Raw genomic sequence first — 26,338 nt, forward strand, 5'->3', positions numbered from 1 at the left:
CAACAGTCTCATAATACACACATGCACACAGAAGGATTAACACACTTGTATTTCATGATCCGCAAAAGGATTCACACTTGTGTTTTTCAATGCACACACAAATGTGTTCCGTTTCATATACATGTAAATAAAATCCAAACACAGAAAAAAGTTTTAAATGTGTATTTTTCATCCACACATATTTGTTTTCCGTTTAAAACCTCTGAACCTGCAAACACAAACAGCTTTCTGTGCATGGATCGCTGTGCATTCGTGTGTGGGTTTTTTGAGACTCCCCTGACGGTCAGCCGATTCGTACTTGTTTTCTGTCTACAGCCAATCAGATGTCTCCTCAATTCTAAGCCAATCACATGAGCGCGCCCCCACGAGGGTAGATTTCTTGCGTTCATGACATAGCGCTTCATGTATGCATTTTGCGCAGTCCGGAGCTGACAGGTCCATGGAGCCTGCCTGCAGGCACTAATCTCAGGACACCTCCACTCTCAGTACATTGCCACTTTCCGAACAGGAAATGCACGCAAATACAAACCTTTATATTATTAAGGTACAGCGCCACTTTCCGAACCATTGATTAATGCTTGAGTACACAAAAACGGCAGCCAAAACCGTTTTAAATGTGTGTTTCCTGTATGGCGAATACAGCTGCTTTATTTATGTCTGTATGAAGTACATGAGTGTGGAGGGAGCAGCTACAGGTTAGCTTAGCCTAATCGATCAGTGCACTACGAAGCCAGTGCTAGACAGTGAAATGTCAACGGGGGGAGAGCCCCGCCGGTCATTATCGGCCGATATTCACTCTAAATAGTTTGATCGGTGCTCTCTATAAAGGCCGATCAGGAGAGCTGGATCTGATCGATATGGACATAAACGCGAGTGAAGTATAACCAGACGCGAGAGAGAGATCAGATCAGCTTCTGAGTCTGACAGAGACACGCAGCTCTGCATGATCACCTGAAGCTCCGCCCTCTGTTTAGCGAGCTGACCGGACAGCGCAAAATGCGTATTTGAAGTGTCATGAACGCAATAAATCATACCCTCATGGGGGCGCCCTCATGTGATTCGCTTAGACTGAAGGAAACATTTGATTGGCTATAGATGAGAGAAATTACAAGTACGAATCGGGTGAGCGTCAGGGGAGTCTCAAAAAACCCACACAAGAATGCGCAGCGATCCATACACAGAAAGCGGTTTGTGTTCGCAGGTTCAGGGGATTTAAACGGAAAACAAATATGTGTGGATCAAAAATACATATGTAAAACTTTTTTCTGTGTTTGGATTTTATTTAAATGCATATGAAACGGAACACATTTGTGTGTGCATGGAAAAACACAAGTGTGGATCATAAAATACAAGTGTGAATCCTTCTGTGTGCATGTGTGTATTATGAGACTATTCTGAGCCCAAACGCATTTAGTGTGATTAAGCGAGCGAGAGAGAGAGAGTGCACCGGTGCCAGAGACAGTGTTGTTAGCATCTGTTTAGCTAGCTGCACTAATGGTTATAAGGAGCTGTTTCTACAACAAGGTGAAGGGAATGTCCTCTCCTGTCAGACTGAGGGACTCAGGTGAGCTAAAGGACTCTCTGAGTGTTTAGATAGTTAACTTTAGTCTAAGTTATCTCAGTGGGTTTCAAACGGTTTGGTCACCATTTATGTATACAATTATTTCCGAGGCACACCTTCATATAGTCTTATAGTTATAAAACAATAAGAGAATAAATGAAAAACAGGTATTAAATACTGTGTGACAGTAAAACAAGAATCCAGTTTAAAAGGGGAGTGATTTGTAAAATATCCATAAAGAAAAAAAAAATATCTTCCGGAGGAGCATGCCCTTGGACCCCACTAGAGGATGTTAGGTCCAGCCCCCACTTATAAAAATAGCACTTTACCTATGCTTACACCTATATGCCGTCAGCTGATTATCGAGCCTTCATTGTAACAAGTGTATATATGCTGTGTATGTGCGTTTTGGGGAGTGTTGCATTAGAAAGTTCCACTGTAGCGCCCGGTAGATTAAGGGAAAACCCTAAATATTTGAGCACCCTCTGTGAAACGTCAAGCTACCCCACAGCACCCCCAAAAGAAAATCTCTGGCGCCGCCACTGATGTCCCTGTGTGTGTGAGCGCATCAGTGTGAGCTTATGTTTGGGCGATGAGGCCCAAAACAATATTTGCACCGGGGCCAATCACAACCTTGTTACGCCACTGGTCTGACCTGTAGAAATATGAACATTTTATTATTCACTGGAAAGACTTAAGTTTCATTTTGTGCTCTCCAGTACATAAAAACTAGTAAATCCAAGTCTATCTTGGGAGTAGCCCACAGTGTACCTGGTTCACAGGGTTGGGTTGTAACGGAATACATGTAACGGCGTTACGTAATCAGAATACAAAAATCAAGTAACTGTATTCAGCTCGCGTTACATTTGAAAAACGAGTAATCTGATTACAATTACTTTCGTAAACCTGAAGTGAATACATTTTGGATTACTTATTGGAATTATTGGTGGAAAGATTTCCTCACAACATTTAATATTCATTATTAAAGGTACAGCCGAATCATCACAGCGAACAAAACCTATTACCGCCGCAGATGGACCAAAAAAGGGAGCGTTTGAAAAAAAAGGGGCGGGTCCGCTCATTTAAGTCGTGTGTGTGTAGAGGTGTATGTGGTTAAAACACATCAGCCTGCGGTCGCCCTTTAGCCTTATGATTCTGAAGGTAAACACAGCGAAGGCGGTGCGTGAAAGGCACTGCACGCTCGTCTTCTCAGAGACTGAGTTAAACCTCCCGCTGCCTCCTGGTGCTGCAGAGATTTCATGAAGTGAAGGAGGTTTTCCTTCTATAAAACAGCTGTGGGCAGCAGATACTGTGAGTGTCAGGGACATGAATTCATAGATCAAGGCAGACTGGTGCACAGAGTCTCCTGTTTTGCCGATCCGGTGCTTAAACAAATATAGCTCTACACCCCATGTCCTGCCAACACTGGCAGGACAGAAGGCGACACGCCCATTCTAAGCCGTGTCCCTCACTCCTCACATCCCAAGCTGCATCCCCAAAAAGTGTATTATGTTGTTGCATGGTTTCAGATGTTATGTTTCAGTTGTGCTCTTGATAAGCCATTAAAACAGTAAAAACACGTTCAGTTTCCTTTTGCTTTTTGTGTCTCCTGTTCACCAAAACATACCATCTTTGATGGAAAAAGAAAGTAAACCAAAAGTAATCTAAAAGTAATCTGATTACGTTTTAAGATGCGTAACTGTAACTGTATTCAGATTACTTTCAGAGCCATGTATTCAGTAATCAGTAACTGATTACATTTACAAAGTAACCCTCCCAACCCTGCTAGTTCATCGGGGACTGTAAGGGAGAAAACTGAACTCTGAACAGTTTAGAAATGTGAACCTGTAGCAAATTTGTTCTACCAACTGTATGCAATTTACATCAAAACGGAGCTGATAGGTCTTGCCTTTGTTTTCATTCACAGGTATGGAGGTGGATCATTCTCCTTCTCTAACCTGATCAATGGAGTTACCAAGCGTTTCTCTACTGAATACGAGCTGCAACAGGTTAGATATTCTAGAACATTATGTGTACATTGTAGACAATTGTTTAAATGTCCAAACTTTTCAGGGCTGTGTTCACAAAATTAAAACACAAACCGTCTAGAAATTGTAAACTAAATGTATGTGTTGGAAACGTAATTTGATTATTTGCCACACAGTCAGCTGCTCAACGTGATGAAGCAAAATGGTTACATTTGACTTATTTAGCATTTAAACAGTTAGCTAGCTAGCTTGCTTTTTCATTGTGTGTTCATGCTACACTGATTACATGAAACAAGCCCAACAGCTGGGAGCCACATGCAGCGATGCGTCCAAACCAGGGGTAGCCAACACGGTGCCCACGGTCACTTAGTCGCCCGCAGGGGCAACGTGAGTCGCCCGCGGGGCATGTTCAAAAAATAGCTCGCCAAGCAAATCCAAAATGTATAAAATATACAAAACAAAAAAGGAAATGTAATTAAAAGAATCTACCCTATGCATAAACAAAACCTAAATTATAGCGAACTCTATCTACTTACTACAACTCTAAATCTATCTAACACCCCTCCTCCCCCCACCCCACAATGAATATCGACCAATCACGTTCTTGCTTGATTTGCGGGACCAGCGTTGCAGTCGGGAAGAAAAGCAATGTGGCACCTCCTCGCTGATTTTCCTTCTGGCAGAATCTACACAACACATCAGACCCATTGAACAGCCTATCATGCCAGCCTATCCAACACATGAGGGGCAGAGTTTTACTCTGTGTGTATTGCAACTTGTATATATATTTATTGCACCTGGCGCACACACACTCATGGCGTAATTTCCACTGGGGACAGGGGGGACATGTCCCCCGCTCTTTTCGAAATCCCGTTTGTGTCCCCCCACTTTACAAATATGTTTATTTTATTTTTTAACGCAAGCCGTCATCGCCACGGAGAAACACACAGCTTCTGTGAGCGAGCGAGACAGAGAGAGGGAGAGAGAGGGAGAGAGAAAGAGCGAGCAAGAGAGCTAGGGAGTGCACACATTTATCTATTTAATATAGATAAAGTAAGAAATCATTCCAATGTGTACTATAGGACAGTAAAAAAAACAAAAAACAGTTTAAAAGGGAAGTGATTAGTCAAATATGCATGAATAGAAAGAAAGAATGCTAACTAGGTAACATAAGGTAAGAATAAACCAGTTTAAATTATTTGTTATTGGTTGTGATCATATTCTAAAGAAAAGTATTTAATAGTATACAGTTCCCTTTCATCTGAGTGTTGAGAGCTGTATCCATAAATTCATTTTGTGCTCAAAGTGCACCAGATTGATGCATTTCACTTCAACATTTTAAAAAACATCTTCCCGGGGGAGCATGCCCCTGGACCCCCCTAGAGGATGTGAGGTCCCCCCTAGAGGAGGTGAGGTCCCCCCTAGAGGATGTGAGGCCCCCCCTAGAGGAGGTGAGGACCCCCCTAGAGGAGGTGAGGCCCACCCTCAAATAAAGCAGGTTAAAATAATTAAATTGAATACATTTTATTTTAGTAAACACTGAGAACGGGTCCCACAGACCCAAACAGCACACAAAGGTAAAAGGTAAGCATATCATAATGTTCAAATGTGCTAAATATATACACTGCAAAAAACAAAAAAAAGGAGTAAAAGTAGCCCCCGATTTGTTTTATTTTTTGAAAGTAGCCCTCATCCTAAAAAAGGTTGGTGACCCCTGGTCTAAACTCTAACTAAATTGTCTAGTCTTAAGGGACCTGTATCCAATGCTTAAATAAAATGACTTTACTTTATGGGTTGTTTAATGCAAGTCCAAGTCAGTTTCATTCAAACCCATATTTGAATTTCTCGTGATAAAATGATGTGCATAGAGCTTGAGATTTGAGGGGGTTTTCTTTGCCGAGCCATTCCAAAGCTAAAAAGTATTTACAGCCAAGGGAATAGATTAAACGTAATGTCCTTATTTTCCTATCAGTTGCAATGTTTTAACTCAGTGGTTCCCAAACTTTTTCAGTCGGGTAATTGGAAATATCTTCGAGTCCCGCAAACCCAGTTCCCAACTAGATTGATTGCACTAATTGTATTTAGCTGTACAGACATCACCTTTTCTCTGCTAATAGTAATAAGACACAATTATGTAACTACACTTTTACATGTTATCAAAAACTGAGCATTTCTCCATCTAAATATAATGCCTTTTGGCCAGGTGTTTGGACCGATTGCATGTGTTACGCGAAAAACACTAATGGCAGGATGGATTAGGGACTTCTAACACCCGATTTGTGATGAGCCCTGTGCTGTTATCCATGGCTTTCACCTCTCCAAACAACACACTCACTCACTATGTTTCTTTTCATTGTTTCAGCTAAAGCAGTTCAAGGCAGATAACTCTGAGGTGGGTTTCGGCTCTGGGACGCTGGCATTGGATCAGTCCATTGAGAGAACCATCAGCAACATAAAATGGATCACAGAGAACAAGCAGAATGTTATGAATTGGTTCAAGGCTGAATCCTAGCTCTTTACTTCAGTACTTCATTAAAGTTAAACATGCTCTTGGTCCAGCCAAATAAAACTTGCATGGAGGAGAAAGAGAGCTCACACAATTTCAATTTAAAGTATTTTACTCTGACAAGTAAGTTTGGTTCAGAATTATTTTTATTTTTATGATATGATGATCTTTAAAATGAATGGAATGGAAAATATTATTAATTTGGAATAAAACATTTGTTATCCTCAGAAAGTAGAACTTCTTAAGTACTTTAAGTTAGATAGAGGGCCAAAGAGCACTTTTTTTACAGCAGTTTTAAAAAGAATATACTAAAATAACAATATTAAGAGTTTATGTTATTATTTTGTTCATGCTTTCAAAGCCTTTTATTGTGATTAAAGATTGTTTTATTTAACTTGAGATGTCAAAATATGAGTTTGGTTGTCATGACATAGTAATAATCATTTTTTGATATACGATTAACAAAATCAATATGTTGTAAAACTACATTAAACATGATTAAAACATGACTCGTTAGTCTGCATCATATTTTTTTAACTCTTTGTCACGCTCACAGGTACAGATTTGAACCGAGTAGCATGACACAGATACAACCAGTTTTCATAAGGTTTGTTTTTTTCAGGTCAGGGAATGTTCCGGTATTTGGACAACATTAACATGGGATCACTCCGGTCAATGTACGTACTTCGTCTCACTGGAATATTAATGGCCAGATTGAATACAAAATCGACCCAAATTCTCCGGTCAATGACAGGAGAGTTTTGAAAGTGACAAAACACTGTTCCACACATTTAAAAACACTTAATCAATGTTTACCCAGGATCCATGCACCTTTCCTGGCTTGTAAAATGTGGTGATGCGCCCTGGAGGTAGCGGGTAGGCTCTGTGCGTGGTGCTGAACCCCAGCCTGTCTATGTGGAATACAAAAACAAACAAAGACAAACACCTTTAAGGTCACCAGGGTCGTGAGGTTCTGGTTCTGGCGGTGTGCATGGAGGGGTTTAGTCCGAGTGAGGAGTGCTCGAGCGTGGGAGGATGTGTAAGGCAGAGGAGGGGAACAAAAGGTGTGTGCAGGAGCAGGGAGAAAAGAGAAAATAAAAAGACTCAAAGTGTTCCACCTTCCAGCAGCAGCAGCAGCAGCAGCGGGCCCGCGGTGCTGAACACCTGCCTGTCTATGTGGAGTACAAAAACAAACAAAGACAAACACCTTTAAGGTCACCAGGGTCGTGAGGTTCTGGTTCTGGCGGTGTGCATGGAGGGGTTTGACCTGGCTCCCCGACACAATGCACATAGTCTGGAGCAGCGGAGCAGCGGCTGGGCCGTGTTCCCCCTTCTGTCCATTTGCCTATCAGTTTGTTAACGAAGTGGACAGAGGCTGTTTTTTGCCCCTAAAAGTGACTTTTAATGGTGTTTTTTGTATTTAAATGATGGGTTTTATATTTCTCCAGGGTCCCCGACACAATGAAACTAGTCTGGAGCTCGCTGGGGTCCCGCAAAATGCTTTAATCACGATTTTGTCCTTTTCCCCATCACTTTGTTAACGAAGTGGACAGAGGCTGTTTTTTGCCCCTAAAAGTGACTTTTAATGGTGTTTTTGGCATTTAAATGATGGGTCTTATCATTATCCAGGGTCCCCGACACAATGAAACTAGTCTGGAGCTCGCTGGGGTCCCGCAAAATGCTTTAATCACGATTTTGTCCTTTTCCCCATCACTTTGTTAACGAAGTGGACAGAGGCTGTTTTTTGCCCCTAAAAGTGACTTTTAATGGTGTTTTTGGCATTTAAATGATGGGTTTTATCTTTCTCCAGGGTCCCCAACGCAATGCACATAGTCTGGAGCTCGCTGGGGTCCCGCAAAATGCTTTAATCACGATTTGGTCCTTTTCCCCATCACTTTGTTAACGAAGTGGACAGAGGCTGTTTTTTGCCCCTAAAAGTGACTTTTAATGGTGTTTTTGGCATTTAAATGATGTGTTTTATCATTCTCCAGGGTCCCCAAGACAATGCAACTAGTCTGGAGCTCGCTGGGGTCCCGCAAATGCTTTAATCACGATTTGGTCCTTTTCCCCATCAGTTTGTTAACGAAGTGGACAGAGGCTGTTTTTTGCCCCTAAAAGTGACTTTTAATGGTGTTTTTGGCATTTAAATGATGTGTTTTATCATTATCCAGGGTCCCCGACACAATGAAACTAGTCTGGAGCTCGCTGGGGTCCCGCAAAATGCTTTAATCACGATTTTGTCCTTTTCCCCATCACTTTGTTAACGAAGTGGACAGAGGCTGTTTTTTGCCCCTAAAAGTGACTTTTAATGGTGTTTTTGGCATTTAAATGATGGGTTTTATATTTCTCCAGGGTCCCCGACACAATGAAACTAGTCTGGAGCTCGCTGGGGTCCCGCAAAATGCTTTAATCACGATTTGGTCCTTTTCCCCATCACTTTGTTAACGAAGTGGACAGAGGCTGTTTTTTGCCCCTAAAAGTGACTTTTAATGGTGTTTTTGGCATTTAAATGATGTGTTTTATCTTTCTCCAGGGTCCCCGACGCAATGCACATAGTCTGGAGCTCGCTGGGGTCCCGCAAAATGCTTTAATCACGATTTGGTCCTTTTCCCAATCACTTTGTTAACGAAGTGGACAGAGGCTGTTTTTTGCCCCTAAAAGTGACTTTTAATGGTGTTTTTGGCATTTAAATGATGTGTTTTATCATTCTCCAGGGTCCCCAAGACAATGCAACTAGTCTGGAGCTCGCTGGGGTCCCGCAAATGCTTTAATCACGATTTGGTCCTTTTCCCCATCAGTTTGTTAACGAAGTGGACAGAGGCTGTTTTTTGCCCCTAAAAGTGACTTTTAATGGTGTTTTTGGCATTTAAATGATGTGTTTTATCATTATCCAGGGTCCCCGACACAATGAAACTAGTCTGGAGCTCGCTGGGGTCCCGCAAAATGCTTTAATCACGATTTTGTCCTTTTCCCCATCACTTTGTTAACGAAGTGGACAGAGGCTGTTTTTTGCCCCTAAAAGTGACTTTTAATGGTGTTTTTGGCATTTAAATGATGGGTTTTATATTTCTCCAGGGTCCCCGACACAATGAAACTAGTCTGGAGCTCGCTGGGGTCCCGCAAAATGCTTTAATCACGATTTTGTCCTTTTCCCCATCACTTTGTTAACGAAGTGGACAGAGGCTGTTTTTTGCCCCTAAAAGTGACTTTTAATGGTGTTTTTGGCATTTAAATGATGTGTTTTATCATTATCCAGGGTCCCCGACACAATGAAACTAGTCTGGAGCTCGCTGGGGTCCCGCAAAATGCTTTAATCACGATTTTGTCCTTTTCCCCATCACTTTGTTAACGAAGTGGACAGAGGCTGTTTTTTGCCCCTAAAAGTGACTTTTAATGGTGTTTTTGGTATTTAAATGATGTGTTTTATCTTTCTCCAGGGTCCCCGACGCAATGCACATAGTCTGGAGCTCGCTGGGGTCCCGCAAAATGCTTTAATCACGATTTTGTCCTTTTCCCCATCACTTTGTTAACGAAGTGGACAGAGGCTGTTTTTTGCCCCTAAAAGTGACTTTTAATGGTGTTTTTTGTATTTAAATGATGTGTTTTATCTTTCTCCAGGGTCCCCGACGCAATGCACATAGTCTGGAGCTCGCTGGGGTCCCGCAAAATGCTTTAATCACGATTTGGTCCTTTTCCCCATCACTTTGTTAACGAAGTGGACAGAGGCTGTTTTTTGCCCCTAAAAGTGACTTTTAATGGTGTTTTTGGCATTTAAATGATGGGTCTTATCATTATCCAGGGTCCCCGACACAATGAAACTAGTCTGGAGCTCGCTGGGGTCCCGCAAAATGCTTTAATCACGATTTTGTCCTTTTCCCCATCACTTTGTTAACGAAGTGGACAGAGGCTGTTTTTTGCCCCTAAAAGTGACTTTTAATGGTGTTTTTTGTATTTAAATGATGTGTTTTATCATTCTCCAGGGTCCCCGACACAATGCACATAGTCTGGAGCTCGCTGGGGTCCCGCAAATGCTTTAATCAGGCGTTTTAACACTTTTCCCCACGAAAATGATTTTTAATTATTTTTTGGGGGCTATATAAATCAAATTCCGGTTAATGCCGAGCACAATTGTACCTTTTACTATTTTAATGTATTTGCATGATATATCTTTGGGCGATAAAAGCGACATATTTGGATGACTTTGTCAGTTTATGGAGCTTATCCCACAAATCCCGGATGATCCGGGCCAAATTTGGGAGCTCATAGGCAGCCTGCCATAGGCCCCCACCCGTGGAATGAAAAAAAAATGAAAGAAAACGGTCAATTATATGTTAAAATAATCAAAAAATGAACTTTTAAAATTACATGGGAGAGGGGATCTGAAAAATTGGAGAAGGGGAAAAGTGTTCGGCGCTTCGGGACGAAGCGCCGAACACTTTTCCCCTACCCCGTTGCAAGGTACAACGGAGAGGGGAATCCAGACTTCCCCTCCTCCGTTGTAAAAAACCGTTCATGTTTTACAAGCTACCTTCTGCACGAAATCGGAAACCCGGTTTTTGAGAGGACTCAGAAAAAAAACGGCTGTGTAACTTCATGGAGGAATTCATCCGCTGTATGTGCACTTTGGCTCGGATACATTTTGTTGCCTGGAGACCCCCCAGCATGGTTCTTACCAAACTTAAAGTTTTTGAACTGGGCTCTGGAGGAAGGTAAGGGGAGTTGACAGGGGACTCAATCCGCCTCATGAGGCACTATTTTCGGATACATTTCAACACTTTTAGCCCTTTTTGATGGTTCTCCAAAAAATAACTCTGACTTTTTCAGAGTGTGGAGGAAGGTGAGGGGAGTTGACAGGGGACTTTATCCGCCTTATGGGGCACTATTCTCGGATACATATCAACACTTTTAGCCCTTTTTGATGGTTCTCCAAAAAATAACTCTGACTTTTTCAGAGTGTGGAGGAAGGTGAGGGGAGTTGACAGGGGACTTTATCCGCCTTATGGGGCACTATTCCCGGATACATTTCAACACTTTTAGCCCTTTTTGATGGTTCTCCAAAAAATAACTCTGACTTTTTCAGAGTGTGGAGGAAGGTGAGGGGAGTTGACAGGGGACTTTATCCGCCTTATGGGGCACTATTCCCGGATACATTTCAACACTTTTAGCCCTTTTTGATGGTTCTCCAAAAAATAACTCTGACTTTTTCAGAGTGTGGAGGAAGGTGAGGGGAGTTGACAGGGGACTTTATCCGCCTTATGGGGCACTATTCTCGGATACATTTCAACACTTTTAGCCCTTTTTGATGGTTCTCCAAAAAATAACTCTGACTTTTTCAGAGTGTGGAGGAAGGTGAGGGGAGTTGACAGGGGACTTTATCCGCCTTATGGGGCACTATTCCCGGATACATTTCAACACTTTTAGCCCTTTTTGATGGTTCTCCAAAAAATAACTCTGACTTTTTCAGAGTGTGGAGGAAGGTGAGGGGAGTTGACAGGGGACTTTATCCGCCTTATGGGGCACTATTCCCGGATACATTTCAACACTTTTAGCCCTTTTTGATGGTTCTCCAAAAAATAACTCTGACTTTTTCAGAGTGTGGAGGAAGGTGAGGGGAGTTGACAGGGGACTTTACCCGCCTTATGGGGCACTATTCCCGGATACATTTCAACACTTTTAGCCCTTTTTGATGGTTCTCCAAAAAATAACTCTGACTTTTTCAGAGTGTGGAGGAAGGTGAGGGGAGTTGACAGGGGACTTTATCCGCCTTATGGGGCACTATTCCCGGATACATTTCAACACTTTTAGCCCTTTTTGATGGTTCTCCAAAAAATAACTCTGACTTTTTCAGAGTGTGGAGGAAGGTGAGGGGAGTTGACAGGGGACTTTACCCGCCTTATGGGGCACTATTCCCGGATACATTTCAACACTTTTAGCCCTTTTTGATGGTTCTCCAAAAAATAACTCTGACTTTTTCAGAGTGTGGAGGAAGGTGAGGGGAGTTGACAGGGGACTTTACCCGCCTTATGGGGCACTATTCTCGGATACATTTTTTCATTTTCACCCATTTTTGATGGTTCTCCAAAAAGACAAGTTAGTCTTTTTTCTTCCCCCTTCCTCTTCTGATTTCTCACTGATCGAATGGCAAACGCGACCCGCCATCGGAGGGCCTCCGCCGGCCCGGCCTCGTGCCGGTGCTCTGGCGGTCGGTTCCTCCGAACTGCGGGTTCGACTCTGATGGCCGGGAGGGACGAGGGAAACGTCGGGGGGGTCTGCTGGAGGCTCCTGCTGGAGTCTTGCGTTCACTGGGACCTGGCTCGAAAAACTCGAAACCCTGACTCCAGTGCGGTGTTGCGGCCATGCGCCTCCGGGTACCAGACTCCCCTGCCTCCTCCGTGTTGCGTGGGCTGCGTGGGGGTAACCCTGCGTGTCCGTTACCCTGCGTGTCTCTTACCTCCCAGGCCGACCGATATGAAGCGTTTCCAAGACGAACCGTCTGACTCAGGGGTCCCACCACAGGTTCCGTAGCGGGGTGGAAGTTCCACCTCCCCTCTTTGCCGCGGAATGCAAAACAAACACCTGTTTCTCTCATCCTCCACTGTGGCATAGCGGCCTTAGTCGGCTGTGGCATTCAGCAATTGGCCTTGCTCCGGGCACAGGACCCTACTTCATCAAACTACCTATTTGATCCTGCGTAACAACCACATATATGCTTGTCTGCAAAGACATTGATCGAATGGCAAACGTGACCCGCCATCGGAGGGCCTCCGCCGGCCCGGCCTCGTGCCGGTGCTCTGGCGGTCGGTTCCTCCGAACTGCGGGTTCGACTCTGATGGCCGGGAGGGACGAGGGAAACGTCGGGGGGGTCTGCTGGAGGCTCCGGGCACAGGACCCTACTTCATCAAACTACCTATTTGATCCTGCGTAACAACCACATATATGCTTGTCTGCAAAGACATTGATCGAATGGCAAACGTGACCCGCCATCGGAGGGCCTCCGCCGGCCCGGCCTCGTGCCGGTGCTCTGGCGGTCGGTTCCTCCGAACTGCGGGTTCGACTCTGATGGCCGGGAGGGACGGGGGAAACGTCGGGGGGGGTCTGCTGGAGGCTCCTGCTGGAGTCTTGCGTTCACTGGGACCTGGCTCGAAAAACTCGAAACCCTGACTCCAGTGCGGTGTTGCGGCCATGCGCCTCCGGGTACCAGACTCCCCTGCCTCCTCCGTGTTGCGTGGGCTGCGTGGGGGTAACCCTGCGTGTCCGTTACCCTGCGTGTCTCTTACCTCCCAGGCCGACCGATATGAAGCGTTTCCAAGACGAACCGTCTGACTCAGGGGTCCCACCACAGGTTCCGTAGCGGGGTGGAAGTTCCACCTCCCCTCTTTGCCGCGGAATGCAAAACAAACACCTGTTTCTCTCATCCTCCACTGTGGCATAGCGGCCTTAGTCGGCTGCGGCATTCAGCAATTGGCCTTGCTCCGGGCACAGGACCCTACTTCATCAAACTACCTATTTGATCCTGCGTAACAACCACATATATGCTTGTCTGCAAAGACATTGATCGAATGGCAAACGTGACCCGCCATCGGAGGGCCTCCGCCGGCCCGGCCTCGTGCCGGTGCTCTGGCGGTCGGTTCCTCCGAACTGCGGGTTCGACTCTGATGGCCGGGAGGGACGAGGGAAACGTCGGGGGGGTCTGCTGGAGGCTCCGGGCACAGGACCCTACTTCATCAAACTACCTATTTGATCCTGCGTAACAACCACATATATGCTTGTCTGCAAAGACATTGATCGAATGGCAAACGTGACCCGCCATCGGAGGGCCTCCGCCGGCCCGGCCTCGTGCCGGTGCTCTGGCGGTCGGTTCCTCCGAACTGCGGGTTCGACTCTGATGGCCGGGAGGGACGGGGGAAACGTCGGGGGGGTCTGCTGGAGGCTCCGGGCACAGGACCCTACTTCATCAAACTACCTATTTGATCCTGCGTAACAACCACATATATGCTTGTCTGCAAAGACATTGATCGAATGGCAAACGTGACCCGCCATCGGAAGGCCTCCGCCGGCCCGGCTTCGTGCCGGTGCTCTGGCGGTCGGTTCTTCCAAACTGCGGGTTTGACTCTGCTCCTGGGAGCACATATGCTTGTCTGCAAAGAGGGACATGCCTGGTCCCGCCCAGGTGTTCTTCTACGGCTAGTGTCCAGCCAGCTGCGGTATCATCAACTTTGACCCGCCATCGGAGGGCCTCCTCCCCGGGTCCAGCTTCCGGTGCTAGGCGGTCGGTTCCTCCAAACTGTGTGATTGACTCTGCTCCTGGGAGCACATATGCTTGTCTGCAAAGAGGGACATGCCTGGTCCCGCCCAGGTGTTCTTCTACGGCTAGTGTCCAGCCAGCTGCGGTATCATCAACTTTGACCCGCCATCGGAGGGCCTCCTCCCCGGGTCCAGCTTCCGGTGCTAGGCGGTCGGTTCCTCCAAACTGTGTGATTGACTCTGCTCCTGGGAGCACATATGCTTGTCTGCAAAGAGGGACATGCCTGGTCCCGCCCAGGTGTTCTTCTACGGCTAGTGTCCAGCCAGCTGCGGTATCATCAACTTTGACCCGCCATTGGAGGGCCTCCTCCCCGGGTCCAGCTTCCGGTGCTAGGCGGTCGGTTCCTCCAAACTGTGTGATTGACTCTGCTCCTGGGAGCACATATGCTTGTCTGCAAAGAGGGACATGCCTGGTCCCGCCCAGGTGTTCTTCTACGGCTAGTGTCCAGCCAGCTGCGGTATCATCAACTTTGACCCGCCATCGGAGGGCCTCCTCCCCGGGTCCAGCTTCCGGTGCTAGGCGGTCGGTTCCTCCAAACTGTGTGATTGACTCTGCTCCTGGGAGCACATATGCTTGTCTGCAAAGAGGGACATGCCTGGTCCCGCCCAGGTGTTCTTCTACGGCTAGTGTCCAGCCAGCTGCGGTATCATCAACTTTGACCCGCCATCGGAGGGCCTCCTCCCCGGGTACAGCTTCCGGTGCTAGGCGGTCGGTTCCTCCAAACTGTGTGATTGACTCTGCTCCTGGGAGCACATATGCTTGTCTGCAAAGAGGGACATGCCTGGTCCCGCCCAGGTGTTCTTCTACGGCTAGTGTCCAGCCAGCTGCGGTATCATCAACTTTGACCCGCCATCGGAGGGCCTCCTCCCCGGGTCCAGCTTCCGGTGCTTGGCGGTCGGTTCATCCAAACTACGGGTAATCCTGGAGCGGACATAAACAAAGAATGATATTTTACAGGACATGATGGATATGTGTTTTTTCCAGGCTTTTTGGAAATAAACCAAATGTGATTTTGCAGTGCATGATATAGCTCATTTTACCCATGTGATGTTGTGCAGTACATTACTGAGCTCATTTAACGATATTGGTCTACCAGGTGAAGTGGGATGCTGCCATTTCCCAACTGGTCTCCGGAGGAATATAAGGAGAGTTGACAGGGGACTCTGCCCAGTGCTCATGAACCAAATGAGGGGTGTGTTAGAGGGGAAAGGCTCTGGCTGTTTCTGCAGCCTCTGCATCTACCTTCTCTCCCCACCCCGATACCAGCGCGTGCCTGCTGTAAAAGGCAGGTGCACGGGCTCTCACTTCCACTAACTCTGAGCCTGGCTCCCGAGCAGCACGTTCTCCCCGGCAGTCCGCCAGCAGATGAAAAACACCCACCTCTCCGCCTCTTCCGAGGGACGAGGGAACCGCGCGGGGGGGTCTGCTGGAGGTTCCTGCCGGGTGCTCCGTACTGCGTTTCACCGGGACCTGGCTCGAAAAACTCGGAACTCTGACTCCAGTGCGGTGTGGCGGTCTCGCCCTGGCCGTCCACCGTGCGCCTCCGGGTACCTGACTCCCCTGCCTCCTCCGGGGGCAGGTGCGAGGGGTTCAATGCCTCCTCCCCCCGCTGCGGCGAAAGCCGGAGCGGGACGGAGCGCCCGGAGGTACTGTTACCCCCACGTTTTGTACCCAAAACTGTCTTGTGAGTTCGTGGCAGAACCATGAAACAAAAAACAATCAATGTATCGGACCCATCGCCAGTCGCGTTGGTGCGGAGGTGGGACCATTTTAACCAGGTGGTAACCCAAGTCCTCCCCTTGGTCCGTGTTCCCTGCATTGAAGCATCGGACCCATGGTTGCAATCAGCAGTTGGCTAACGCATATAAACGGAGAAACAGAAAACCATTTAAATATAATTCATTGTGTGTGTTTTTGGAAGGATGTTGACCGAATGCCCGGTGTGCAGCCTCCGCTATCTGGCTTTGAATAAGCACCTTAAGCACAAACATGCAGTGCGGAACCTGGATGAAAGAGGCATCATTCTTAAAATGGCCAGTGGTAGAATAAATGTTCGGACCAAACCCTGTCCCATCACAGGGTGTTCGTATGCTGGGAGGAAACTACACCGTCATGTAACTCGTGACCACCCTGAGTTCTCCCGAGATGAGGCACATCAGGTCATGGCAAGGCTGAAGCATAGTGTGGCCCTGCAGTTGCTCCATGACCTCCGAGAGACTAATCCCATCATTGGAATGGCTACATCATTGGATATAGACAATGAGGAGGAATACCCGGTGCACCCTCCACCCTTCTCCCCACATACCGAGTGTGACGAAGAGGACTGCATGCAGGTGAGGCTGGACAATGTGGCATTGAGGGCTCAGAAGGATGCCCTCATTGATGAGGTGAAGACCCTGCGCTCCAGGCTAAAACAGGGTCTAAAACCCAGGAAGCAGAATGCCACTGCTGCTCTGCTTGAGGAAGACGAAGAATGTATACGATTTAAGGGCGTAGCAATCCCAAGTACCCCCGACATGAACTCAGTAGCCTCCGGCAGCAATACCCCTCTCAAGACCCCGGTGAAGACTGTCATGCGGTCCATAGAAGCCTCTGCGAGTGAGACCCCCCTCAAGTCTGTGATGCGGTCCCCAGAAGCCTCCGGAAGCAAGACCCCGGTGAAGACTGTCATGCGGTCCGACAAAGCCTCCGGTAGTGAGACCCCGGTGAACACTGTCATGCGGTCCCCAGAAGCCTCCGGAAGCAAGACCCCGGTGAAGACTGTCATGCGGTCCAACAAAGCCTCCGGTAGAGAGACCCCTCTCAAGTCTGTGATGCGGTCCCCAGAAGCCTCCGGAAGCAAGACCCCAGTGAAGACTGTCATGTGGTCCCCAGAAGCCTCCGGTAGTGAGACCCCAGTGAAGACTGTCATGCGGTCCATAGAAGCCTCTGCGAGTGAGATCCCTCTCAAGTCTGTGATGCGGTCCCCAGAAGCCTCCGGAAGCAAGACCCCGATGCAGACTGTCATGCGGTCCGTAGAAGCCTCCTGTAGTGAGACCCCTGTATGCCAGAAGACCCGTGCGTCTGTCTCCAATAAGCTGAAAGCTAATCTGGCTAAGGACTGGCCCTCTTCCCAAAATCAATGGTGCACTGGGAAGGGACTGCGGAATACCATGCGTGAAATCACGTTGCCTAAAAGCATGGAGACGTACATTCAGACATACAGAGGTCATTGTGAGGGTCTTGCACCGACAGTAAAACGGAAAGAGAATTGTATGTCCAATGTCAGCCGGATAAAGAACTTCATAGTATTCATGGCCCATGGTTTTGACCGGCTGTCAGACTGGCTGTTTCTAAAAGACACAAAGAGGGTCCGTGGCTGGAGCAAGTATATTTCAGAGTCGGGCCGGACAGTCACAACATCGCTGTTGTTCCTGAAGACTGTGAACCATTTCCTGAGGTACTTGTCTGCATCAAAGCTCCGGGGGTGCAGGCTCACCCAGTCTGATATGACCCACATCATCAGAGAGGTGAAAGCCAACATTAACGATTTGAAAAAGTCTGTCACTCTCCACCAGTTTAAGGTGAAGAGGGACAAGCTGGATCGTCTGCCGAGCCAGGCGGAGCTTCTCGCCGCCATGGCGGCCGCTGAGAAGCGCATCCCTGATCTCCTTGACCTGATGGCTAGCAATCCGACCACAATCACCCAGTACCTGCTATATGGCTATCTAACCCTCCATTGGAGCCTCCTGTATGGCCACCGTCCGGGTGTGTATGCAAACATGACCAACACGGAGGTCTTTGAGGCGGACAGAAGGGGCACTGCTGAGGGCTACATCATCCACGTGCAGGATCACAAGACTGCCAAGACATTTGGTGAAGCACAGCTGGTGCTTACAATAAAGGAGTTTAGCTGGGTCATGCGGTGGATGGGGATAAAAGAGGGCTTGTCGGGTCCTCAGAATGAATTCTTCCTTTTCACATCGGGGAAGCAGGCTTCCAAGAACCTGAACGCTCACTTGAAGAGGGCTTGGGCTGATGCTGGGCTAGAAACAGCCGTCACCTTCACCATCTTGCGCACTGCCCTGGCTGACAATATCAAGCATCACCAAGATCCAGAAAGCAGGTCGATTCTGGCTAGGTTTATGTGCCACGACGTAAGCACTGCAGACCGGTTCTACGCGAATACGCCTGGAATAAAGGAGGCATTGAAGATCCGCTCCATGTTCAGGGCGGCGGCAGCAGCTGCAGCAGCATCATCATCAGAAGGAGGTCTACCACCGTCAGCTACCTCCGAAGAGGATTCAGGGGCGGAGAGCAGCGATACCTCTTCTTCAGGACCGATTGGTACTCCTGATGAGGGGAAAGGGGCCGTGGACTCAACCTTTTTTCCCCGGTGCACTGTACAAGTTAGACGGCTAATATGGCCCCAAGGCCCCTGTTAATCATGTTGTTATTATGTTTATTTTGTATACTGTTTTTGTAAAATTGGTGTGATAATTAAATAAAAAATAAAAAAAAAACATTAGTATAACCTTGAAGGTTCCCAGGGGCAAATACAGTGCCTGTCATTTTGCAGGATATAATTTAACATGTAACCTCTCCTGGAAATGGACATACTCTGTGCATTTCCAGGAGAGGTTCCATGTTAAATTATATCCTGCAATATCCTCCAAAGAAGGGGTGGTAGTGTCATGAATAAGGCCGAATATGTATGCCGATGTGCGGACGGTAAAGCACCGCAAAATCCACCCCTTTAGGGTAACCAGGGGCATGAAGTTCTGTAGGGTGTGAACATCTGGGTTTAGTCCGAGTGAGGAGTGCTCGAGCGTGGGAGGATGTGTAAGGCAGAGGAGGGTAACAAAAGGTGTGTGCAGGAGCAGGGAGAAAAGAGAAAATAAAAAGCCTCAAAGTGTTCCACCTTCCAGCAGCAGCAGCAGCGGGCCCGCTCTGTCCGTGGTGCTGAACACCTGCCTGTCTATGTGGAGTACAAAAACAAACAAAGACAAACACCTTTAAGGTCACCAGGGGCGTGAGGTTCTGGTTCTGGCGGTGTGCATGGAGGGGTTTAGTCCGAGTGAGGAGTGCTCGAGCGTGGGAGGATGTGTAAGGCAGAGGAGGGGAACAAAAAAAAACGAATACAAATAAGTTAAAGTGTGAACCTCCAGCAGGGCAGGTGCTGCTGCTGCTGCTGCTGCTGCTGCTGCTGCTGCTGCTGCTGCTGCTGCTGTGAAGGAGGACGAATATTGATGCTTGTGTTCGGACGGTAAAGCACCGCAAAATCCACCCCCCCTTAAAGGTGACCAGGGGCATGAGATTCTGCAGGGTGTGAACATCTGGGTTTAGTCCGTGGGGGAGTGCTTAAGTCCGGGGGCCCGGGGTCTCACGGTGCACGAGGTTATGGAAGTGCAGCAGGGCAGGTGCTGCTGCTGCTGCTGCTGCTGCTGCTGCTGCTGCTGCTGCTGCTGCTGCTGCTGCTGCTGCTGCTGTGAAGGAGGACGAATATTGATGCTTGTGTTCGGACGGTAAAGCACCGCAAAATCCACCCCCCCTTAAAGGTGACCAGGGGCATGAGATTCTGCAGGGTGTGAACATCTGGGTTTAGTCCGTGGGGGAGTGCTTAAGTCCGGGGGCCCGGGGTCTCACGGTGCACGAGGTTATGGAAGTGCCACTGTTGCCGGAGGTCCTTAGTCCGTCCTTTGGGGCTCTGTCAGGGGCTACAGAGAGGTGGTTTTCCCGGTCCCTCTCCTGGAGGTATGAAATAACCTGAGCTCCATGTGAGGGAGCCGTGCTGGAGCTGCTTAGTCCGTCCTTTGGTGGTCTTTGAGGGGCTAATGAGAGGTGTTTTCCCCGGTCTATTTGATGGAAGTCTGACACGAGCAGAGTGTGCATGCTTTGAAACTAATCCACCCACACTTAGCATGCTATTTTAGGGTATAAATCGTACCTTGTCACCATGTACTGTGCTCCCTGGGACGACGCGCCCTCCTGTGGGGACACATGAGAACTGCACTCAAATCACTTTGTGCTTTTTAAACAGTTTAACATATTTTTTTCCACATTTAAAAAACGCTTTCTGCCCTGGAAATCATTTCTAATCATTATTACCGTTATGGAGGGGCTGCAGGAACACTTTCCCCGCCTTGCAAACATTTATTCCTGGTTCAAATAATCAATTTGTTCCGCCTGCTTTGCGTCAGCACCTCTGCGGCTGTCGGATTAACACAGATGAATGCACTTTTAACACTCACGCAGCCAGAATTCCTGCTCTTTTCCTGGGTTACAAAGTGAGGTGACGCAGCCTGTCCTCTGAGTCTCCCCGCCTCTCATAGACTTATTTCTGGGTAAAAAAAGCCATGTGCTCCGCCCCCTGGATCTCTGCATGTGTGTGTGTGCCTGTGAGTCTGTGGCTACTGTCCACATGCCCGCATTAGGAGGCACTATTTTCGGATACATTTTCTCATTTTCACCACTTTTCATGTTTTTATTATGTATATTGTTATATTATTATTATTATTATTATTGTATATATGTATACTGTGTATACTGTTTTTGTAAAAATCATGTGATTATTAAATAAATAATAAAACATGAATATAACCTTGAAGTTTCCCAGGGGCAAATACAGTGCCAGGTGTCAGACTATTTAAACAATGTTTACCCAGGATTCCGACACCTTCCCTGGCTTGTAAAATGCGGTGATGCGCCCTGGAGGTATCAGAGTATTTTAAACAACTTTTCCCCGCCTTTCAAACACTTTTTCCTGGCTTATAGCCTGTCATTTTGCAGGATATAATTTAACATGGAACCTCTCCCAGGGGCAAATACAGTGCCAGGTGTCAGACTATTTAAACAATGTTTACCCAGGATTCCGACACCTTCCCTGGCTTGTAAAATGCGGTGATGCGCCCTGGAGGTATCAGAGTATTTTAAACAACTTTTCCCCGCCTTTCAAACACTTTTTCCTGGCTTATAGCCTGTCATTTTGCAGGATATAATTTAACATGGAACCTCTCCCAGGGGCAAATACAGTGCCAGGTGTCAGACTATTTAAACAATGTTTACCCAGGATTCCGACACCTTCCCTGGCTTGTAAAATGCGGTGATGCGCCCTGGAGGTATCAGAGTATTTTAAACAACTTTTCCCCGCCTTTCAAACACTTTTTCCTGGCTTATAGCCTGTCATTTTGCAGGATATAATTTAACATGGAACCTCTCCTGGAAATGGACATACTCTGCGCATTTCCAGGAGAGGTTCCATGTTAAATTATATCCTGCAAAATGACAGGCAACAACTCTCTTCCAGACGTTTAAAAACACTTTTCCGACTATTTTAAACAACTTTTCCCCGCCTTTCAAACACTTTTTCCTGGCTTATAGCCTGTCATTTTGCAGGATATAATTTAACATGGAACCTCTCCTGGAAATGGACATCTTCTGTGCATTTCCAGGAGAGGTTACATGTTAAATGATATCCTGCAAAATGACAGGCTACAACTCTCTTCCAGACGTTTAAAAACACTTTCCCCGACCATTTAAACATTATTTATGGCTTGTAAAGTGCGGTGATGAGCCCTGACAGTATCAGACTATTTAAAGGGTTACCAGGAGCATGAGAATATCCTCCACAGAAGGGGTGGTGGTGCCGTGAATAAGGCCGAATATGGATACCGATGTGCCGACGGTAAAGCACCGCAAAATCCACCCCCTTTAGGTTAACCAGGGGCATGGAGTTCTGTAGGGTGTGAACATCTGGGTTTAGTCCGTGGGGGAGTGCTTAAGTCCGGGAGTCCGGGGACTCACGGTGTGCAAGGTTATGGAGGTGCCCATGTCAGGGACACATGCTGGAGGTCTGTGGTCCGTCCTTTGGGGGTCTTGGAGGGGCCACAGAGAGGAGATTTCCCCGGTCTCTGTCCTGGATGAGTGAAATAAACAGAGTCTCCATGTCAGGGACACATGCTGGAGGTCTCTCTCCCGAGAGTGGACGTCCATTGCCTGTAAATTGGTCTAACATTAGGTCTGTCACTTTGGCTAACCGCACCACTGTCTGTCGTCTCCCGCAAGTGGACATCCATTGTCACTTTGGCTAACCGCACCACTGTCTGTCGTCTCCCACAAGTGGACATCCATTGCACCTAAATAGGGTCAGGGACAGGCAGGGTCAAAACCAGGAAATCCAGCAGTCAGGCAAACAAATCCAATAAAGGGTGTTAGCAGATTTAGACTTATACCTTTTGTCTCTCTGCAGCAGAAAGGTTAATATTCTCAGCAGTTCAAGTTTAGCCATTCATCACGGCGTTATTTATTAGATGCACACAGGTCAAGAGACTTAAGGACAGAGAGAAAAGGGGCGTGACTCCAACGGTCTTATACCCCAGGTAGTGACATCACAATCATGTCCTACAGCGCTATCCAATGAACACAGTGTTATGTATGTGTCAAATTAGGTGTGACTGTGCCTTTAAGAAGGCACCGGGAGTTTGGGGATGTGTGAACCGGACACAGTTAGTTGTTGTTGTGTTGTCATGGCAGCGTGTGGAATAATGTGTACAATAAACGGTCAACCTAAATGTCGTAGTCCATAGTCCAATATATACAACATTGGCGACGAGGATTATGGATTCTCTACTCTCACCTCTCTCCCCGTTCCTCGCACTGCCGGGCGAACTGCCGATTCCGTGGGTTCGCTGGCTTGAGTCCTTCGAAACGTTCATAGTAGCCGCGGGGCTAGCTGAAGCAAATGACGACAGGAGGAAAGCCCTGCTGATACACTCACTGGGCAGCGAGGGATAGCGGATTTTTCGGACTCTCGGACTCGCAACGAAATATGCGGACTGTGTTACACTGCTCATTGGACACTTTGCTGCTCCACAAAATGTTATGCTCCGGCGGATTGTCCGGCGGCAACGGGCGGGTGAGTCCGTCCACCATTACGTGGCTGATCTGAGGGGACTAGCCACCGTCTGTAAATCCGGGGCGCTGGAGGATGAACTAATACGGGATCAGCTGGCTGAGCACACTAACAGCTCAACGCTCAGAGAAAAGTTGCTAATGATGACAGACAAGCTCACTTTAACAAGAGCAGTGGAGGTAGCTTTCCAGCTTGAGTCAGCAGCAGCCTTAGCATCACAGCTAGCTCCCTCCTCCAGTTCTTTTCGCCACAGACCCAGACTACTAACTCAAATGGTGGCGCTACCCATGGAGCCTCCCGGGGAGGATTTCCCTGAGGACAACTTTGATGTGAACTTTGCAGCACGCCAGGGTACGGCAGCACACCGGGCCTGTGGTAATTGTGGCTCATCATCGCACCAGAGTCAAGCTCCAAACTGCCCTGCCAAGGGACAGAGGTGTCATCGCTGTGGCAGACAGAACCATTTGGCACGGGTCTGTCGCTCTGTTCCTGCAACCGACAGCCCACCTCCACGTACGCCTGGGCCGCGCACTGACGACCATCCACTCAGTGGGCGCCATCTCCCGACTGCTAAAGTGCTGCACGGTGGAGCTGGATGGGGTCTGCCTCCCGTTGCTGCTGGATACAGGGGCCTCCAAGTCGCTCCTGAATGTTTCCATGGTCCGGCGTCTCTTTCCGCTCTGAACACTCACCGCTGACGCCGAGGATCTGTACGGGTATGGAAACTCTAAAATTGGAATTGCGGGCACAATTACCTTTGCTGTGCATTATGGGACTATGGCTCTCCCCGCATTTACCTTTCAAGTGTCTCACCAGGGGGCCAACCTCATGGGTTTTGATTTGTTTTGTGAGTTGGGTTTCACCCTTGTGGACAATTCTGGGGCCGCCATCTTGTCTGTTGGCTCGCCTTGGCATCAGCGCTGGCCTGCTCTGGCCTGCTCTGTTCAGTGGTCAAAGCCTCACCGCCTTTGACCACCAGCCCCTCCTCAAGCCTGAGGTACACCCCGTGATTCAGCCCATACGCCGCCTGCCTCTCGCCGTGTGCGACAACGTCACCGCAGAGCTGCAAAAACTCTTGGACGCGGGCATCATCGAAGTCAGGGGGCCTGCGCCCGTGCATCGACCTCAGGCCGGTGAACAAGGCCGTGATACCTGACAGGTATCCGCTGCCCACAGTGGAGGAGCTAGCCGCACAATTCTACGGCTCTTCACGAAACTAGACCTTCGCCAAGGCTACCTGCAGGTTCCGCTTCACAGCCGCAGCCTTACAGCTTTCGTGACTCATGTCGGACTGTTTCGCTACACCCGCATGCCCTTCGGCCTCAGCTCGGCCCCCAGCTGTTTTCAAAAAATTATGACAACCATCTTCGCCGGCATCCCGGCGTGGTCGTCTTCCTGGACGACATAGTGGTTCATGGTGCAACACCAGCCGTTCATGGCGAACGCCTGGCGAGGGACGTCCTCGCCAGTCACAATCAACCTCAAACTCAATGGGAAAAAGTGCACCTTCGCCGTTCCAGCCATCGAGTTTGTGGGGTTCCGCCTGACCGCCGAAGGCCTCAGCCCGCTACACTCCAACGTAGAGGCGGTGCTGTGCCTGCCTGAGCCTTCCCGTCCAGCTCAGATTTCTTCGTTTCTGGGGATGACGGCCTACTACCTGCGTTTCCTTCCTCAGTACTCCTCGACCACCTCCCCACTACGCAAACTCCTGAAACAGGACGCGGTCTGGGAGTGGACCCCGGCCTGCTCTGCCGCTATTCGCCAACTCAAGACGCAGCTCACCTCAACGCCGGTGCTCGCATTCTTTGACCTGGCGAGCCCCACGTTCGTGACCTGTGACGCGTCCAATACGGCAATAGGGGTGGTGCTGTCTCAGATCCAGGGGGGCACAGAACGCTCGTTGGCGTTCGCCTCTCGGTCCCTCCACTCGGCCGAACAGAAATACTCGGTGGGGGAGCGGGAGGCGCTGGCCTGCATCTGGGCGTGCGAGCGGTGGCACATGTACGTGTATGAGCGACATTTTACGTTGCGTACTGACCATCAGGCTCTCACAGCCCTGCTTGCTACATCGGGGTCGGGGCACAAACCGCTGAGAATATACACCTGGTCAGAGAGACTCCTGCCGTATGACTTCACCACAGTGTTTACTCCCGGCAAGGAGAATGTGGTGGCTGACCTGCTCTCCCGCGCCACACCCACCCCAGCGCCCAGCGCGGGCCCGGACGCAACAGAGTCAGAGCTCATACTCATGCTCCACGATCCGCTTCAGTCCGTGGTTTCCCATGAGGACCTTTGGCTCGCATCGGAGGAGGACCCCACGCTCTCCCGGCTCCGCACTTACATCTGGGAGGGATGGCCTGCGAAGTTCCCGGAGGAGCTGGCGTCTTTTCATCGGGTCAAGGACGAACTGACCTGCTGGAACGCTGTCTGCGTGGCCCGGGGCCTCCTCACATTCGTTCCCATCGACCTCAGGGCACGCATATTGGCTATGGCGAAGGAGGGGCACCTGGGTATCGTGGAGGGGAAACAGCGCTGCAAGGATTTGGTGTGATGGCCGGACATAGATCGAGATATAGAGACAATGGTGAAGGAGTGCACGGCCTGCCTGGTCCGTGGCAAAACTGGCCCGCCACCCCCACCGCCCCTGCAGCCCTTGAGAGCACATGCAGTTGGACATCTGTGGGGAGCTCCATGGCGTCCCGCACCACCAACGCTTCCTCCTGATGGCCTACGACCTCCATTCGAAATGGCCAGAGGTGGTCGCCACAGGGTCCGTAACGGTTCGGGTGGTCACAGATTTCCTCTCCTCTCTGTTTGCTCGGTGGGGCAGTCCTAACGCCATCACTACAGATAACGGCCCACAGTTTGTCTCAGCTGAGTTCGCCACCTTTGTGGAAGAGAGGGGGATTGAACACATCCGTACAGCTTTCTACCACCCGCAAGCAAATGGGGGGGTAGAAAGGTTCAACCAACCCTAAAGAACGGGATCAGAGCACACCTGGCAGATGATCTTCCGTTCTCAGTCGCGCTGCTCCGCACCCTGCTTCACTACCGAGCGACGCAGCATTCAACTACAGGCAGCTCCCCA

The 26,338-nt window shown here is 48.7% G+C and overlaps 1 protein-coding gene across 1 annotated transcript in view; it reads left to right on the forward strand.

Moving 5' to 3' along the window:
* LOC307041410 (aminopeptidase N-like) overlaps positions 1-6,564 on the forward strand; it is a 42,612-nt gene extending 36,048 nt beyond the window's left edge. The window contains exons 20-21 of the mRNA XM_079684803.1: positions 3,489-3,570; positions 5,912-6,564. Coding sequence (XP_079540929.1) covers positions 3,489-3,570; positions 5,912-6,061 — 232 coding nt within the window. The 3' untranslated portion in view covers positions 6,062-6,564. The remainder of the gene's footprint in view (positions 1-3,488; positions 3,571-5,911) is intronic.
* Positions 6,565-26,338: the final 19,774 nt, after the last annotated feature.

The sequence above is a fragment of the Notothenia rossii genome (genome assembly GCF_949606895.1).
Source record: "Notothenia rossii genome assembly, chromosome: 5".
NCBI classification, from domain to species: domain Eukaryota; kingdom Metazoa; phylum Chordata; class Actinopteri; order Perciformes; family Nototheniidae; genus Notothenia; species Notothenia rossii.